This window comes from Callithrix jacchus, chromosome 13 (assembly GCF_049354715.1).
Source record: "Callithrix jacchus isolate 240 chromosome 13, calJac240_pri, whole genome shotgun sequence".
Taxonomy (NCBI): Eukaryota; Metazoa; Chordata; class Mammalia; order Primates; family Cebidae; genus Callithrix; species Callithrix jacchus.
The window spans coordinates 35,856,126-35,875,162 of record NC_133514.1 but is presented as its reverse complement, the minus strand read 5'-3'; the positions used below and the strand labels follow the sequence as shown (position 1 = coordinate 35,875,162).

General features: G+C 38.8%; 1 protein-coding gene across 1 annotated transcript; it reads right to left on the bottom strand.

The window, feature by feature from the left end:
• Positions 1–562: 562 nt before the first annotated feature.
• On the bottom strand, positions 563–2,959 carry LOC118146661 (uncharacterized). The gene is made up of 2 exons (XM_035269754.3): positions 2,470–2,959; positions 563–2,250 (listed from the first exon to the last, which is right to left on the bottom strand). The coding sequence occupies exons 1-2, from the start codon at positions 2,848–2,850 to the stop codon at positions 1,924–1,926; spliced, it is 708 nt and encodes a 235-aa protein (XP_035125645.3). The 5' UTR covers positions 2,851–2,959; the 3' UTR covers positions 563–1,923.
• Between the last annotated feature and the right edge of the window lie 16,078 nt (positions 2,960–19,037).

The window sequence follows — 19,037 nt, the reverse complement described above, 5'->3', positions numbered from 1 at the left end:
CTCATCAGGTAATTTGTCCTCATGTCAAGGCACAGAATAGTAGTTTTAGGGATAGTGAACAATTTTGTCATTAGTATTACCCCAAACATTTATGGAACTCTAGCTAGATGAATGACTTTGTTGGCACTGAGTGTCTAATGATATTATAAGACCCAGTCTGTGCTTTCCTGATGATATCACTCTAATTATGAAGGTAAAATTTGTAGGTACACAGAGAAATTATTTTTCAAGGTGGCACAAAATTTCAAGGTATCAGAGGAGAAACAATTTTACAGAAGTACTGACATGAGATGGGTATTTTAAGGGTGTACAACTGATATAATTAAGGGCATTATAGGATAATAAAACAGAGATTTTCTTGAGTCCTATACATTTTGGCCTAATTTACTTAACACTGTGTCCACTTAGGGTCCAATTTGTCAGATCAGTTCTGCTTCATCCAAACGAAGGAGGGAGCCTCTTCTTTGCAGGAGTGCCAGTTGAGATGCAGAGTTTATATAAATATAAATAAATAAATAAATCTATATATTTTAACAAAAACAGATTTTTAATCAATACAATTACAATGTTGGTAATACATATAGTGATATTTATAGAGCACTAGGCCAGAAACTACGAAAAATATGTTTTCAATGAGGCCTCATTTAACGCACACAGCAGCTGCTGGGGTGTTTTTACCACTGTTTTGCTGCAGCCTTGAGGGGTCAGTCGGCTGCCCTGAGGCACACAGGAGGCAAATCACAAAGCCCGGGCACCTGAGCCAGTGCTTGTCGATGACACTCTGCCCAATGGCATTCACCGCATGTTTCCATTTTCCAGTGGGATGTTTGACCTATCTTGAGTATGTCAGATGGGTTACACCTTTTCCGGAGCCACTGGTTTTTCGCATTTACTCACCAGGGCGGCCTCAGTGCTGCTCCAGGCCAAAGGATGTAGAAAGAGCCTCTGTGTAACTTTAGGGATGAGTGATGGAAGCATCCAGTTACTACAAAGCGTGCTGCCACGGATCTCAGGACAATCTGCAGGTGGGCAGGAAGCACCACTTTCTCACGGTGGAGGGGAGTGACTGTTCTGCCTTTCTTCCAATACATTAAAATTGTCATTTGAATTTTATGAGGTCCCTACATTTGTTGATCTGCAAGTTTCTTCACGTTGTATTGTTGCAAGATATCTACATGCAAACATTCTTTGTATCTATATGGAATTTTGTTTTTCTTGCCCAGGCTGGTGTGCAAAGGTGCGATCTCAGGTCACCACAAGCTGTGCCTACTGGGTTCTAGCGATTCTCCTGCCTCAGCCTCCCGAGTAGCTGGGATTACAGGCATGCACCACCATGCCCAGCTAATTTTTTGTATTTTTAGTAGAGACGGGGTTTCACCATGTTGACCAGGATGGTCTTGATCTCTTGACCTCTTGATCCACCCACCTCAGCCTCCCAAAGTGCTGGGATTGCAGGCGTGAGCCACCGTGCCCGGCCCTAATTTTGTATTTTTAGTACAGATGCAACCGGTTTCTTCCTGTTGGTCTGCTGGTCTTGAACTCCTGACCTCAGGTGATCCACTCGCCTTGGCCTCCCAAAGTGCTGGGATTACAGGAGTGAGCCACTGTGCCTAGCCATAGATATCAATTTTTACTCAATTCTTGGTGTGGTCAAAAGCAAAGGGATGGGCAGGATGAGGGGCCCAGCAGCCACATGAGTCAAGTCAGAGGCAGGAGGAGGATTTGGGATCTGTGACACGTAGGTGGCCTGGGGCAGGGAGAGCAGGTGGGGCAGGTGGGCTGGCATTGCAGTTTACTGTAATTTCTTCCCATGTTGCTCTTTCAGTCTCCTGGATGATGTTGTTCTACTTGACCTGCCGGTGCCGGTGAATCCTTTCAGGGATTGGCGGGTAGTTTAGCGGGTGGGGGCCCCCCGTCACTCCCTCACCTCCATTGCTGCGGAGGGACCAGTGGCAGCTGCTGGGGTTGCGCTAACCATTTTGGTTGTCGCGAACTGCGGCTGGCAGCCCTTGGTGTAGAAGGGCTCTTTGTGGCAAGAGCTGGAGGATCCTTGTGCTGGGTCGCCTCCCACTCCATCAGTACGGCTGAGGAGCTGGGCTGGTGGTCTTTCCCCAGTACCAGAGAGGCCGCCTTGTCTGGCCAATGGGAGCAGCCGGGAACTGGGCCAGGGAGCACTGCTGGAGCTGGGTCAGGCTTCCAAAAGGGAAGGATGCCTCCTGCAGGGCTGTGTGTGCTGAGCACTCCAAGGCCCTTGGGATGGAAGCAAATAACATAAGTTAAACATATTAACACACTGTAATCATTTACATTGTGATTCATTTCTGTCAGGTTTCCCTTATACCTCCTTAAGGTCCTGGGACTGCAGTTGAGGGAAGCGAGGTTTCCCTGAGTCTCCAGGGGCCTCGAGGTGGGTGCTACTCCCGCATTGCTACAGGGGCCCCCTTTCTCCTCCTGCCCCTGGGTCTCCACCTGATTGTCCACCTCCATCTGTTCTTCAGGCTCTTCTGTTCTCACCGCCATCTTCAGGATCGGGCTGGCACTTGTAGCGAAGGCAGTCGGAGTGGAAAAGTTAGGCTTAGAGGAGGGATCTTCACGGGTCCCTCGCGTGCGAAGTGGCGTAGCACGGGTTTCTTCCTTGACGGGGGGCTCCAGGCAAGAGGAGGCAGGTCCCGCAGTAGGGCGCTCGAGTTCGGGGTGAAATTGGAGCTCGATGGAAAATAAGGCCCAAGACCTCCCGAAGGGAACAAGAGGAATGGGGAACCGTGTAGGGCTCGCGGGGCTGGCACATGCGCAGGAGCTGCGGGGTAAAGGCGGCCAGCCGAAAAGTCCGCATGGACAAGTGGAGACCATCGTGGTTGCCACCGCTGCCAGATCCTGCGGCAGATAAAGGAACACAATTTGCTTAGGGAATTTCCCATAGCATACAAGTTGCGCTCGGACAAAAGTCACAGTAAGAAATGGAGAGGGTACTCCTGAGTCACCCACTAGTCTGTGGGTGGGCAGCTGGGCTCTTATGACATCACAGTGGGGCTGGTGACAGAGCAGGGTGTGGGGCAGTGCACAGGAGCTCAGCGAGGGCACCTACAAGTGGAGTCAAAGGGCAAAGGGCGGGGCTCCCCATCCCTCCAGCTGGACCCAGGGGGCAGGTGTGTGGCCCTGGATGGGCCCCGCTGTGGGCCTGTGGGGCATGTGGGGCTGATTTGCCAGAGCCCTTCCCACCTGGTGCCTGGCCCAGGCGCTGGCTGGCACCCAGTGGCCATGTCTTGGCTGGCCTTGTCCCCTGGGTTACAGGGCCAGACCCTGCTGGAAGCAGAGTGCAGGACTAGCCAGAGTTTATATTTTTATATATTTTTTATAAATTATATATTTATAAATCTTTATATATAATATATATTTTATATATTATATATATAAATATATTGTATATTTATATATATAATATATAATATAGAAATATTTATAAATTATATATTTTTTAATATAAATAATTACTTGGAAGGAATCCCAGAGTCTTTCGTTCATCTTTAAAAAGAATAAACTTTTATCAAACCTATATCAAAATTTTCAAAGGAGAATAAAGTCTTTTATCTGTACAATTTCCCCTTCGAATCCCTTTAGCTTGTGTTAGGGTTAGAGTTTGGGTTAGGTAAGGATTAGAATTCATGCTGCCCCACAATTTCCTGATTTAAAAATAGAGGTTGCCAAAATGAAGACATATCCTCATTCCACAAAGACTTGCTCTTGGTTTCATTTAATTGCCTACTTATCTAGTTCTCAGCAAAACCCAGGGTGAAATGGTATAATCCACCCTGCTTCAAGCCTCATCCACTCTCACCTGGATGAATGCATTCTCCTTATAACTAGTCTTTCTCTTGTAATTCTGGCATGCTTATAATCCTGTTCTACACAACATTCACAAGGGTGTTTAGCAATGAAACTTAGTCTGTATAACCCATCTACTTAAGAATCCTTTTCACAGCATGGCAGGGCTTCCTAATGGCTTCTCCAGCTTCTGTCCATTCCTGAATGTTGACTGAGAACACATACCCACATACTAGCCATTTTTTTCTTTGCTATGCCTTACAAGTTTACAACTATAAGAGGCTTGCTCTCTGTTGCTTATCCCTAAAACACTCTAATAACAAATACTTGCATCTTCAGTTCTTTCTTTTCCTTCAAGCCTCAACTTGAACACCCAAGAGGTCTCCTCTGATTATTCAACTCCTCTGCTATCTACATCTTCATGCAAAGCAATCCACCCCACCTCTACTGCCTGGCCACTCTCTACCATCGATTGTTTTATTTCTTTAAAAATGATCACAGTGTGTTAATGTGTTTAACTTATGTTATTTGCTTATTTATTTCTCTATTTTCTCTACTCCACCTTCAATTGGAAATGCATTCCAGGAAGATAAGACTATGTTAAATGAATGTTCATATTTATGTGACATAGTTCTTAAGATATAGTCCCTATGATTAAGAAATATAAGTAAGAAAATAGGGAACGCATCAAAATAGGTATGAAAGACAATGTGCAAGAATTATTAAAAGTAAAGGTGAGCCACAGATTAGAAGAGATCAAGGAAAGATGCCTTCTACCTGCAATGAATAAGGAAAGTGCTGTTATCAAGGTGATCCTTTAATTGACAAAGGATTGGGGCTTGAGGGTGATTTTAGGGAACCATTCCACTCAGGCTAAATAATAGGCAAATATTTTTAAAGACATATGGAAAATCAGTCTCAAACTCCCATCCAAGAATGAGAGAACAGAGATGAGGTAAGGCAGCAAAGGCCCTCTGGAGGATTTTATTATTTCTTTTACAGTGTGGCAAAAACATTTCCCATCATTCAAACTAAAACATTCAAAGCAGTTTTTCTTAAAGATTTGAAAACAGCACGTAAATAATTTATTTCAATAAATTATATTGCCTGGCACACAGTGGCTCATGCCTGTAATCCTAGCACTTTGGGAGTCCGAGGCAAGCAGATTATTTGAGATCAGGAGTTCAAGACCAGCCTGGCCAATATGGTGAAACCCCATCTCCACTAAAAATACAAAAATAGTGGGAGGTGATTGTGTGCACCAATAATCCCAGCTACTCAGGAGGCTGAGGAGGGAGAGTCACTTGAACTTGGGAGGCAGAGGTTGCAGTGAGTGGAGATTGTGCCACTGCACTCCAGCCTGGGCAACAGAGTGAAACTCTATCTCAAAAAATAAAACAACAATGACAACAACAAAACAACCCTTTGGCAGGGCGCAGTCTCTCACACCTGTAATCCCAGTGCTTTAGGAGACTGAGGCAGGCAAATTGCCTGAGTTCAGTAGTTGAAACCACTGGGCAACTTGGTAAAACCCCATCTCTACTAAAATCCAAAAAAAAAAAAAAAAAAGCTGGGCATGGTGGCACCTGTAATTCCATCTACTCGGGAGGCTGAGGGGAAAGAATCTCTTGAACCCGGGAGGCAGAGGTTGCAGTGAGTCAAGATGCAGCCACTGTACTCCAGCCTGGGCAACAGAGTGAGACTCCCACTCAAAAAAAAAAAAAAAAAAAAAAAAAAAGGGAGAAATTGTATCCTTCTGTAAAAGGACCATATGCACGTAGCTTATCTATACCATATACTCAAATGCTTGGCTACCTATAATAAACCATGCTTTACTTCCCTGAGACAGGAGATTGTTGCTTACATAATAGTAAAGATAATCTCAAAGAATCTTAAATCTGATGTTTCTTCTTCAAAGTTATTGTCTCCTTAATGACAAGATACACGCTACTTTTTAATATATAAACAAACTGTCTAAATGTAAAAAATAATAGCTTTGAGTGTAGATGCAAAAGGCCTGAAAATTATTCTTTGTTGCCAAAAGTGGTACGTTCTCCTCCCAGATGATATTTAAGTCCTGCCAGCATCCCAATTGTTCACTCCCTGTTCCTCACCCAGATACTTGCTCTTGTAATAGTCTTGTTCTTCTTGCAGCAACACAATTCTCTCCAACAGCCTCCTTTATCCTTGTAGGCAATGAGCTGTGTCCACCCCTATCAGCACAAAGGATGCAGTGAAATAGATCTTTAGGTATATACCATGTAGTCCAAGGCCCAGGAAAGGGGTTTTGACTATGACATGGCCCTAGTTACTTATGAGCACTAATAAATCAACTAGTAAGACCCCTACTGCCACTTTGCTTCTGTGCTGCTGTAGTCTGATATTTTTCAAAGCAAAGTCCACCCAGCCATTAAAATAAATAAGGGAACCATTACTGACTTCCAGTCTCTTCACAGAAAAGTAAGTTAAGAACACCCACACGCACACACACATATACATATACACACACTCCAAGACCAGTAACAGTGAAGATTTCATCAGCTGTCTGACAAGAAAATATTTAATTAACTTTCCTGCCTGTCTCTCCCTGCATGAGACAAACAAATCAAGGAGCTTTGGAAGAATAATTAATTCAAGATGTAAAAGCAGCATCAGATTAAACAACAACAACAACAAGAGACGGAAGCAGTAGGAGTCTGGAGTGTTTAATTTTCACGGAACAGCCCTTTGCTAAGAATTTCACCATCAAGCATGCCTCTGAGGTCAAGACCCAGCATGTCCTAATCCACCAAAATACATACAATAAACTCCATGGTCCTAACAGAGGGCCACATCAGAAGGTGAAAGTATGCCTTTGGAAATAAACGCATCCAGAGTGTTAAAGTAGCTCTCCAATCTCATCTTTGGAAGTATGTAGATTGGGAGTTATTTTCTCAATTGTAAGGATGGATTCAACATATTAAAAATCAACTATATCCTGGCCTGGTATACTGACTCACTCCTGTAATCCCAGTGCTTTGGAAGGCTGAGGTGGGAGCATTGCTTGAGGCCAGGAATTCCAGGCTGCAGTGAGCTAGGATTGTGACCCTGTACTCCAGCCTGGGTGACAGAGCAAGACCCCATCCTTACATAAAATAAAAGAAAGAAAGAAAGAAAAAGTAAAAAATTATTTCTCTTCAGCCAATTTATGTGCACTGATGGGCTCTAGCCACCGCCCCCCCCACCCCTCTGTAAATAACCCTACCCAATGGGAAGAGATATAACTTTCTTAATTCATGAATTTGGAAGAAGTACTTGAGTATGCTTAATTCTGCTCCTGCTCTCTGCTTTTGACCTTATCTTGTAAGCAAGAAACTTCTATTTTCTGATAGACAGTACCTCGCAAGGGAACACTCGATTTTCCTGTTTTTCCTAATCATGGGGAGGAAGCATTAACAAGATCAATGCATCACAGGTATTACATCACATTCCCCAGATTTGCACTATTTCATAGTAATAAAGCTACTATTTTGTTCTTTGTCTCTCTGGTGTCTGTATCTTTCTCTCAATAATTTTGGAATTTGGGAAAGGAAAATGGATGTCTTTATTGGTACCACAATACCTTTTTCACCTGGTGGAAGGAATGTTTAGATACCAACTATGGTTTACATGTGTCCTCCAGAGTTCAGGTGCTGGAAACTTAATCACCAGTGTTGGGAGGTGGGACCTAATGGGAGGCGTTTAGGCCATGAGGGATCCACCCTCATGTACAGATTAATGCTGATTATCAAATAACAACGTCTGTGGTATTCTTTTACAGCAACACAAAATGAGTCGAGGCAATACCATAAGGTAATTTCAATGACTTTGTTTTCTTTTGCTACATTAATAGACTCTTGATAACTTTTTGACTTCAGGCAAACCAGGATAAAATTAAAAGGAACAGTCACACAATCAGAAATTGTTCTTTTTAATATGTGTTGATTTGAAGTTAAAAAAAAAATGGAAAATTGTCTTAGGGAAGAATTCTCAAACGGAGGGATGTGGGTCAGGAAACCCTACATGCATTTACAAGAAATGTCAGACTGAGAACAAACTGCCATTTACTTCTTGTATCCTCTGTCTATTACATTTTCATTAATAACAGTTAGAAGAAATTTGCATATTTTAGAAAAGAAGCCATACTTGCCAAGCTTTCTGCGAGGAGAGTTGTTTCATTCCCTGGTGACATCTCTAATAATAGTTTGTTCTCCATGCACTGAAAAAAATCCTGCTCCTGGTGGCCTCAGGGCTTCTCTTCTGACTCCGATTTTCCTCTCCCAAAACCTCTAGATTAGCTGGCCTTGCAGATCCCTTATGCCAGGTCAAGTTTAGTCAACCTTTTTCTTCCCACTACATGTGGTGCTTTCAACCATCTCCTTATTTTCAAGCTTTATCAATCAGAGACAATTCTTTTTCTTCCTCTTTATATACCAGACATGTATAACCGATAATAACCTCCTCCTAACATTAATACCTCAAACACCTCTGGGTATGAGCCTAGGCCGTCTACAAGTTTGGAAGGGTGGTGACTACTTTTGCTATGTACCCAACACTATAAAAATGTTATGATACTTATACCAATACAAAAGTACATAGGCATAAGGTTATTCACTACAGCATTCTTTGTAAATGCAAACTATTAGAAACAGCCCAAGTGTTTCTTGGGCTTCTGCAAACCATACGTAGCAGAGAGTTTGAGTAAACCAAGGTGTAGCCACACAATGGAGAACTATGCAGCAATAAAAAAGAATAAGAAGATACCTTATTGACTAAGATGGAATAATTTCTTTGATGTCTTTTTAAGTGAAAAAATCAAAACATATATGAATATCTATTATATGCTAAGAAAATATGTATGTGCCTAATAACATATGCAAAATAAATACAAGAAAGATAAATCAGAGATAGTGAGATAAGTTACTTCGGTGGGGAGGATGACATTAAGGTAAAAAGAATGAGTAAATGAAAATGGGATAAAAGGATTAAAGTTATAAAAATTAGAAAATTGTCTTAGGGAAGGATTCTCAAATGGAGGGATATGGGTCAGGAAACCCTACATGAATTAACAAGAAATGTCAGACTGAAGTCATACTTCTCTGAGTACAACTTTTCTTTTAGTTCTGACCTGTAGAACATATATGTACATATACACAAATAGCTATGTGCATATGTGCATGTGCATATGTGTGTGTTTGTATTATATACACATTTTCTACCCATATTTATTGCAAGCACCTAGAAGCAATAATATCTTTGTAAGCATAAGCACAACTAGCATCTGGATCTTGATTTCTAAATGCAATTTCCCAAATAAAAAAACCATAAATGCAGTTTCCCAAATAAAAAAACCAGGACTCTTTGGAGAAATAGCTGATTCTGGGGTTAAGTAGAATAAGTACAAGTTGAGCCTGGAATTTTTATCATGCCGGAAAGTAAACAAATACCCAAAAATGATGGGATCAATTTCAAACAACTCAGAGTCTAATTTGACATAACTCTTAATGGTCGAATCTAGGAAAATTCAAGGAAAGAATATACGATGATGGAAAGAGGTTATAACCCATAAAATACAATAGATGTACATGAGTCCATACTGACATAAGTAAATAATTGAATGAATTAATGAAGAAGAAGAGGTAACTCTTCCTTACAATAAAATTCTAATTAACAGGCAAGAATAATGAATAATAATTCACCTTTAGGTGTCAGTACATAAGGGTTATAGGCAGGCATTGTGGGAAGTTAATAAAATTAGTGTACAGAAGTATGAGAAAAGGTGCATTTTTATGGTCACAAAATAGCTCACCATAAGACATTCATAACAAAGAAAAAATGGTCACTGTGCAGTGATAAAATCTGGCAGATCCATCTTTATCAAGTGATCAAAATTAATGTCAGTAATAACAAGCTGCAACATCATGTTCTCCCTGTTATGTTGCACCAAAGAAGACTCATCACACACTCATCACAATGCTACACATTGGGTTACATTCTTTCCGAAAATGTCTAATCTCATTCTAATTATTTAAAAAAATCAGCCAAGTCCAAATGGAGGGAGAGTCTAAAAAATAAATTGCCAGTACTATAAGATTCAAAAGTATCAAGTCATGAACATGAAGAAAGATCGAGAAACTACCACAGATTGAAATCATTAAACAAACTTGAAAACTAAATGCCCTATCAAATTCTGAATTGGATCCCAGACCAGAAAAAAAAAGGACATTAATGGGAAAATCGATGAAATTTGAATAATAAATAATATTAGTTAACAATCTCTAAATTTGATGATATCGATGTTAGTTTCCTGGTTTTCATACTTGTAGTATAGCTAGGGAGGCTGTTAACATCAAGAGAAGCTGGTTGAAGAAACTTTGTGTTACTTTTACAACTCACTATGTCTAATACTATTTAAAAGTAAAATTCTATAAAATTCTATATCTTATTCTCTCATTAACACTATTGTGTAGTTATTACTACCCCTACTCCATAAATGAAGAAACTGTGACCCGAAGCGAATGCACCAAGATTAAGATTACTAAACAAATGAGATGCTAGATCTGAGTTTATTTGAGTACCATAAACAAGTATTTTTTTTTTTTTTTTTTTTGAGATGGAGTTTCGCTCTTGTTACCCAGGCTGGAGTGCAATGGCGCGCGATCTCGGCTCACCGCAACTTCCGCCTCCTGGGTTCAGGCAATTCTCCTGCCTTAGCCTCCTGAGTAGCTGGGATTACAGGCACGTGCCACGATGCCCAGCTAATTTTTTGTATTTTTAGTAGAGACGGGGTTTCACCATGTTGACCAGATGGTCTCGATCTCTTGACCTCGTGATCCACCCGCCTCGGCCTTCCAAAGTGCTGGGATTACAGGCATGAGCCACCGCGCCCAGCCTGAACAAGTATTTTTAATATACTGCATTGCTAAATCATTACTTTAGTTATTTAATTCTAAAACTAGGTGGGATCACTGTCATCTCTTTTAATTGTGGTACAGAATAGTAATAAAATATTCCTGCTTTAGTTAGAAAACAGAGGCCAAGAATAACTGTGCGATATTACAACAAATTGAAGAGTGGTTGATGACTTCCAAACAGACCTAGAATTAAAACCAACTTACCAAATTTATCAAAGAAAACAGTAATATCTCTGAAATCTTTATGGTCTACAATAGATGATATATTCATTTTGTGCAAGGGTAGTCATTTAATATAGAGCATAAAGATGCTGTTGTCTATCTTATCTTGAACAGCTAACATTTTTCAGGGATCTACTCTATGGCAGACCTTTATATACAGTGTTGAATTTCATCTTCACAATCTTCCTTGTGTTAGGAACCAACATAATCTCCGTTATCTCAGGAAGATAGGTGATGGGCTAGGTAACTTGTCTGATGAGAAATTTAGATCCAGACTTTTCATCTGATTACAGAGCCCATGCTCTTCCCAACTGCACAAAATAGTCAGCGTAAATGGAGGATAAGTACATTTAACTGTAATATGTTGTTCTCATCTCTCTCTTTTTTTTTTTTTTTTTTTTTTTTTTGGTATCTTTGAAAACTCAGTGTGCTTCTAGGACACAATTGTGAATGCTGGTTTCTTGAAAAGGTCAGGGAGTGCCCCTGAAGGTGCATTTTTCCATCACGCACCATGCAAGCATATCTCTTCCAGCTCTGTCCTTTATTGTTATGGATTTCCTATAATTTCAATTATGTTCTTTTTTTTCAGCAGGTTAAATCAGATTTGAGGACAATAAAGGGTTAATGAAATCATTTGATGTAATTACTCATTATAAAACACCTCCTTCTTGGCTGAGGCCTTCTTTGGAAAAAAAAAAAAGTGTCCTTGGGCAGCAGCAACAAAGGAAGCTGATAAGGAAGGGAGAGCTACCTATTCTTTAGTGATTTTTATCACAAATGGAAAAGCATGTTACTTGTCAAAAATGCTATTAGGAAACTCACTGAAAGATGAAAAGTGGAACCAAAAAAAAAAAGACCCCCTCCCAAAAAATACATAACAGCCTGCTTTGCTCTTTCTCATTGTTGGGGAATGTTTTTATTTGCTTGTTTAAAATGACAGTTTGAAATGTAAGACAGAAAATGCCTGGTTGACAGGAGCCTTTGTTTTCTACCCTGCCTATTGTATTTGCATGCACTGTATATGTATAAATCTTGCTAACCCTCCCTCCTCCCCTCTCTGAAGTGTCTTGATAATGACGTGATCGGAACACTTAGAACTCAAAGTTGTATCTTAATTGAAAGAGAGAGAAAAGGAAAACATTTAAAAAGACAGCAATAATAAAAATCTGGGCTTGTCTTTACCTAAAGTGAAATGGATTCACTCTATACTTAATCTTTATTACACAGTCATTTTTGGAAGGTGTTTTGGTTGATGCCTGTCTCCTTTTTCTACAGCAAAAAGCATTTCTGTAACTCAAGTTGTTAAAATCATGGACAGAAATGCCAAGGTTTTGGGATTTTGCTTGCTTCCGGTGTGGAAGCATGGTACATCACCTCCCACAAACCCTAAGTCATCACATCCCCGTTTCCCCTGATAAATTGGTGATAATTGAAGCTGCATAAGAAAGCAAAGATTAAAGCAGAAAATCTCAAAAGATCTGTGTGCTTCATATTTTAGTCAGCTTTCTGCATGAAACTACTAAGGGGTAGATGGCAAGAAAACACTGGGTTCTAGTTGTATTTCAGCCCTTATCTCGTTTGAACAGTAGAAAAGCTTCTTGCTAACAACTTTACCATGAATCCCACTGCATTTCAGTCTTTAATTTAATAGGTGTCTTCAAAAAAAGCAAAGCTAATCATGACATTTCCCTATACAAAAGCATCTTTTAATTACCTCAAAACAAAGAATAAAATTAAAATTGTTCAGATTGACATTTAAGGCCCTTCACAACTGTAGCCTTTTCTAGAATCTTACCACCTGTTTGTCACCTTTGACAGCCTTTGAAAAGTAGAATAGGATGATAAGTACCCTCTGACATGACTTGGTAGATTACTAGGTGAGTCAATATGATTCTTTTTCTGGAGTTTGTGTTAGGAAATCTGGAGGGAAATCATTAAATTGTTAACACAAAAGTAAGTGGACCGATACAGAGGTATATCTGAATTCACAGTAAGGAGTTAGAATAGAAATTGTGAAGCTTTGCTGCAGAGATTTCTAGGGCTACTTAGGATTCAAATGATTGACTTGTTCAAGCTCAGAGACGTTAGTTTTGCTCCTGTTTCTGCTCCTTCTCAGGCTTGATGCTTTGTTTTGCTTGGTTTCCCTTGAAATCTATGCATATGGCTGAAATCCTTGTTTACTTATTTCAATGTCTATCCTTAAAACAAATTCTACATAGTTTAAGGTAGCCACAGTTGATTCTTGAAGAACATGGGGATCAGGGTTGCTGAACTCCCAACCCTGTGCAGTCAAAAATCTGCTTATAACTATTGACTCCCCAAACGCTTAACTACTAATAGTCTATTTTTGACTGGAAACCTTATTGATTACATAAAGTCAATTGACACGTTTTACATGTTATATGTATTATCTACTATATTCTTACAGTAAAGTAAGCTAGAGAAAAGAAAAATGTTATTAAGGAAATCAGAAAGTAGGTTGGACATGGTGGCTCATGCCTGTAATCCCAGCACTTTTGGAGGCCAAAGTGCGTGGATCAAAGTTTGAGAACAGCCTGGCCAGCATGGTGAAACCCTGTCTCTACTAAAAATACAAAAATTAGCCGGGCCATGGTGGTTTGTGCCTGTAATCCCAGCTACTCAGGAGGCTGAGGCAGGAGAATTGCTTGAACCCAGGAGGCGGAGGTTGCGGTGAGCCAAGATTGCACCACTGCATTCCAGCATGGGTGACAGAGAAAGATTCGGTCTAAAAATAAATAAGTAATAAAATAGAAAGTAGAGAGAATATATTTACTATTTATTAACTGGAAGTGGATCATCATAAAGGTCTTCATCCTTTTGATGAAGGTTAAGTAGGCTGAGGAAGAGGAGGCAAAGGAGGAGACGGTGTTGCTCTTTCGGAAGCGGCAGAGGTAGAAGAAAATCTGTGCCAGTGAACCCTTGCAGTTAGTTCAAACCTTTTTTGTTCAAATGTCAACTGCATAGTGAGCTTATCATTACCCAGACATCACCAGCACTACCAAAGTAAGCTCTGCCAACAGGACTGAAATGGTAGATTGACCCCAAACTAACTTCCCTGGAAAATACTTTTTTTAAAGTTCTGGGTCCTGTCCAGAACTTTTAAATCCTATCCATTGGAAAACCACATTGCCCCCCAGACAGAGCTTGATTCTACTCTATTTCACCACGTATTTTGTTTCTCTTCATTATAGCATGTAGGGAGTTCGTTGGGCTGCTACCACCACAAACCACCACTTAGTAACTGGAGACAGAGGACAACACCTTTTAGGCCTGAAGTCAAAAATCAGTGTTGGTAGGACCACACTCCCTCTGAAGGCTCTAAGGAAGAATACTTCATTATTTCTTTTGGCTTCCAGGGGTCCTGGCACTCCTTAGATTGGGAAGCATAACCCAGTCTCTGCCTCTGTCTTCATCTGGCCTTATTCCCTATGTCTTTATGTGTCCCATTTTCTGTCTTTATAAAGGATGTTAATCATTCATCGGATTTAGAGACCACCAAAATCAAGATGATCTCATATGGAGATCCTGAACTTAAGTACATTTGCAAACATTCTAACTCCAAATAAAGTCACATTCTGCTGATATACATGATCATATCTTTGGGGGACCACAATTCAACCTAGTACCGAGCAGTTATCACATTATTTTATAATTCACTTGGCTTTTCTTTGAGACTACAGACCCTCAGCTGCAAGAGTCATACCTTACTTTTTTATATCCTGGTATTTAGCAGTAGCTGGCACATACTTGAAATTCAATGAATAGACACAGGAATAAAAATATGAAGCACTTGTATCTAAACTTCTAGGCTTTAATTTTCTAATACTTAAAATGAAAGCCTTATTTATTTATTTGGTCCACTTTTGGCATTTGATTAGTAGAATAAACAGGCAGAACACTAAAATTTGGGCTTCTCAACCTTCCAGCAAATCTTTCTGAACAGATAATCCCTTACAGTCTTTGTTAATTTAAGAACACTATCTCTAAAAAGAAGTCTTTTTTTTTTTTATAAAGTTGTTCTATGCAATGCTTGCTTTGGAGGTAAACCTACATACAAGATTAGCAATATACATTCAATGCCCTTATGGTGATACATGTATCTTATGAGTCAAAAAACTGGGACTATAATCAGATAGGTGAGAACATTTTTATGGCAATAAAGCAAAAGAATATTTTGAATCAAGTGTATTTGATACTATGCTTTACAGCCCAGGTTTCTCCTCAGGACTGAGACAAACATTCTGCCCACAGAGAGGAGTAGCTGTGCAGATAACCACACACAGATGAGTCACTGTCAATACCCTGCATGAAAGAGAACATTCTTGCTTAAATCATGATCTTCCTTGGGGGCAAAGCTCAACCAATGACAGGCCAATTGTGAGGAATGGTATAGGGGCTAAAGGCCCAGCCTCCATTCCTTAGGACAGGACATTTCTGAAGGGCCACCTTGGCACCAGAGATCTTATGGGATCAAAGTTTCAGTTAAAATCCTCCTTTGGCTTAATCGTATTTCCAGTCAGGCATCAGTCCTGAGGGCATCCTCCAATATTTTTGGGTGTGTGTCTCTGTCCTAGAGACTCTTCCTTTTGGGCCTACACCTAAGATACCAAGCCTGTTCCAGAAGATCATTTAGCATATATTCTGTTTAACTTTAGTATTTTTGAACTTAGTTGTTAATTGTATTTAACTGAGGCATTGTAAGTGTACATACCGAGAGGGTAAAATTTGATGTTTCAGTGCATATCTATGTTTTACAAGGATCTTTCAGGGTCATTAGTGTATCCTCACCTCATACATTTATCATTTCTGTGTGGTGATAACATCCAAAAACCTCTCTTAGCTATTTGATAATACACACTAGTTTACTGTTAACCATAGTCAGTCACCCCACTGTGCAACACAACACCAGAATTTATTTGTTTTATCTACTTATGACTTTGTGCCCATTGACCAACCTCTTTCCATCCTCTCCTTAGCCTCTCCCCTTGCCAGTCTCTGGTACCCACTTTTGTACTCTCTGCTTCTATGAAATCAAGTTTTGTTTTGTTTAATTCCACATATAAGTGAGATCAAGCACTATTTGTCTTTCTGTGGCTAGCTTTTTTGGCTTAATATAATGTGCTCCAAGTTCATCCATGTAGTCACAAATGACAAGACTTCATCCATTTTTATGGCTGAATAGTATTCCATTGTGTGTGTGTGCATGCACGTGTGTGTGTACATATATAGATACCACATTTTATTATCTATTAATCTGTTGTGGGACACTTAGGTTGATTCCATATCTTGACTATTGTAAATCATGTTACAATAAACGTGGGAGTGCAGATAATCTCTTAACTTCTAATTTGTATACTCTTTGAAAATATATGCAGTAATGGTATTGCTGGATCATAGGTAGGTCTCTTTTTAATTTTCTGAGCAACTTCCATACTATTTTCCATATGATTGTATTATTTACAGTTCCCCACAAGTGTGCAAGTGCCCCCTTTTTCTCCACATCCTTGCCAACATCTATTTTCTTTTATATTTTTGATAATAGCCATTCTTCATAAAGGGAGGTGGTACTTCATGATGAATCTGATTTGCAGTTCCCTGATGATTGATTAGTGATGGTAAGCATTTTAAAAACATCCCTGTGGGTGATTTGTATGTTTCTTTTTCTTTCCTTCTTTAAAATTAATGTTTATTAAGGTTTTTTCTTCATTTTAAAATCAAGTTACTTGTCTTTTTGCTATCTAATTGAGTTTCCTATGTAGTCTGGATATTAACACCCTGTTAGATGTGTAATTTGCAAACATTTTCTTTTATTTTGTAGATTATCTCTTCTCTGTTATTAGTTTCATTTGTTGTACTTTTTAGATTGATGTAATCTCATCTATCTATTTTTGTGCTTTTGAGGTCTTGTTTAAAATATCCTTGCTCAGCCCAATGTCATGCAATCTTTCCCATTTGTTTTCTGTCATAATTTTCATAATTTTCCATCTTACATTTAAGTCTTTATTCCATTTGAGTTGTTTTTTCTATATGGTAACAGGTAGAGGTCTCATTCTTTACATGTAGATATCCAATTTATCCAGCACTGTTTATTGAAAATGTTATCTTTTCTACAATCTGTGTTCTTTGCAACTTTGTTGAAAATCAGTTTGCTGAAGATCTATGAATTTAATTTTGGGCTCTCTACTCTGTTCCACTGATCTGTGTCTGTTTTTATGTTGTGGTTACTATATGTCGGTAATATATTTTGAAGTCAGGTAGTTTGATGCTTCTAGCTTTTTTTTTTTTTTTTTTTTTTTTTTGCTGAGGATTACTTTGGCTACTCAAAGTCTTTGGGGTTTTATATTAATTTTAGATTTTTTTTTCTGTTTTTTGAAGAGTGTTCTTAGAATTTTGATGGGGATTGCATTACATCTGTAGATCTGTTTGAGTAGTTTTAAGTACCATCACTTTAGATATTTTAACAGTACTAATTGCTTCAATCCATTCCTGTGGGGCATCTTTCCATGTTTTTCTATCTTTTTAAATGTCTTGCATCACTGTTTAATAGTTTTCAGTGTAGAGATCTTTAGCCTGTTTGGTTAAATTTATTCCTAGGCAGCTTAATTTTTGTGGTTATTGTAAGTGAAATTATCATTATTTATTTTTCAGATAGTTCACTACTGGCATATAATGAATTTTGTATGTTGATTTTATATCCTGCAATTTATCTGAATTTGTTTATTAGTTCTAACAGTTATGTCTTTGTTGTTGAAATCCTTAGTGTTTTCTGTATATAAAATTATGTCATTTGCAAACAGGACAATTTGACTTCCTCTTCCCAATTTGGATGACTTTTTTTTTCTCTCTTAGCTAATTTCTCTAGCCATCACTTCCAGTACTGTGTTGAATAGGAGTGGTAAAAGTGGGCATTCTTATTTGTTCTTGATCTCAGAGGAAGTGTGTTTAGCTTTTCTCCATTCAGTGTGACGTTAGCTGTGACTCTGGTATATATAGCCTTTATTGTGTTGAAGTACATACCTTCTATGCCTAATTTGCTGTAATTTTTATTACGAAGGGAGATTGAATTTTGTCAAAGGACTTGTTTGCATCTGTTGAAATGACCATATACTTTTTATCTTTCTTTCTTCTAATGTGGAGTATCACATTTATAGATTTCTGTAAATTGTCCTTGCATGCCTGGGATGACCTCCGTTGATCATAGTGAATGATCTTTGTAATGTGCTGATGGCTTTGGTTTGCTAGTGTCTTGTTGGGAATTTTTGAATCTACGGTTATCAGAGCTACTAAACTGTAGATTTTTGTTTTGTTTTGCATGTGTGTGTGTGCACGCATGTGTGTGTGTGTGTGTCCTTTTCTGGTTCTGCAATCAGGGTAACGCCAGCCTCACAGAATGAGTTTGGAAGTATTCCTTCCTCCTCAGTTTTTGGAATAGTTTAGGAATATTTGGTATTATTGTTATTTAAATGTTTAACACAGTTCAGCAGTTAGGTCATCATATCTGAGTTTTGTGTTTAGTTTGAGCTTGTTTCTTTGGTACCTTGAGTTGAATCATTAGCTTATTTATTAGAAGTCTTTCTTTTTTTGATGTAGGCATTTATTATTATATCTTTTCTACTTAGAATTGTCTTTGTTGTGTCCTCTAGATTTGGTACGATGTGTTTCCATTCTTGTTTGTCTCAAAATGTTCAATTCCTAAAAATTTTATTAACTCCTTGATCTTTTAAAAGCGTGGTTTTTAATTTTTATGTATTCAAAAAGTTTAGAAAGTTTTTCTTATTGTCAATTTATATGGTTTAATATCATTGTGGATGGAAAAGATACCTGATATTATCGCTGTCTCTTGATGAATCTCATATAGGCAGCATATAGTTAACTCTTCTGCTTTTTTATTTGTTTTTGTTGTTGTTTTTGTCCATTCAGCCCCTCTGTGTATTTTTATTTGAGAATTTAATCCACTTACATTCAAAGTCATTATTGATAGATAAGAACTTAAGAATTTACTCCTTTTTTGTTAATTCTTTTTCTGAATATTTTGTAGAT

Coding starts and splice junctions, on each gene's coding strand:
- LOC118146661 (XM_035269754.3), bottom strand. CDS start 2,850: ATGGTCTCCACTTGTCCATGCGGACTTTTCGGCTGGCCGCCTTTACCC. Junction 2,251..2,469: donor AGATGGAGGTGGACAATCAG/GTGGAGACCCAG, acceptor TTCCATCCCAAG/GGCCTTGGAGTGCTCAGCAC.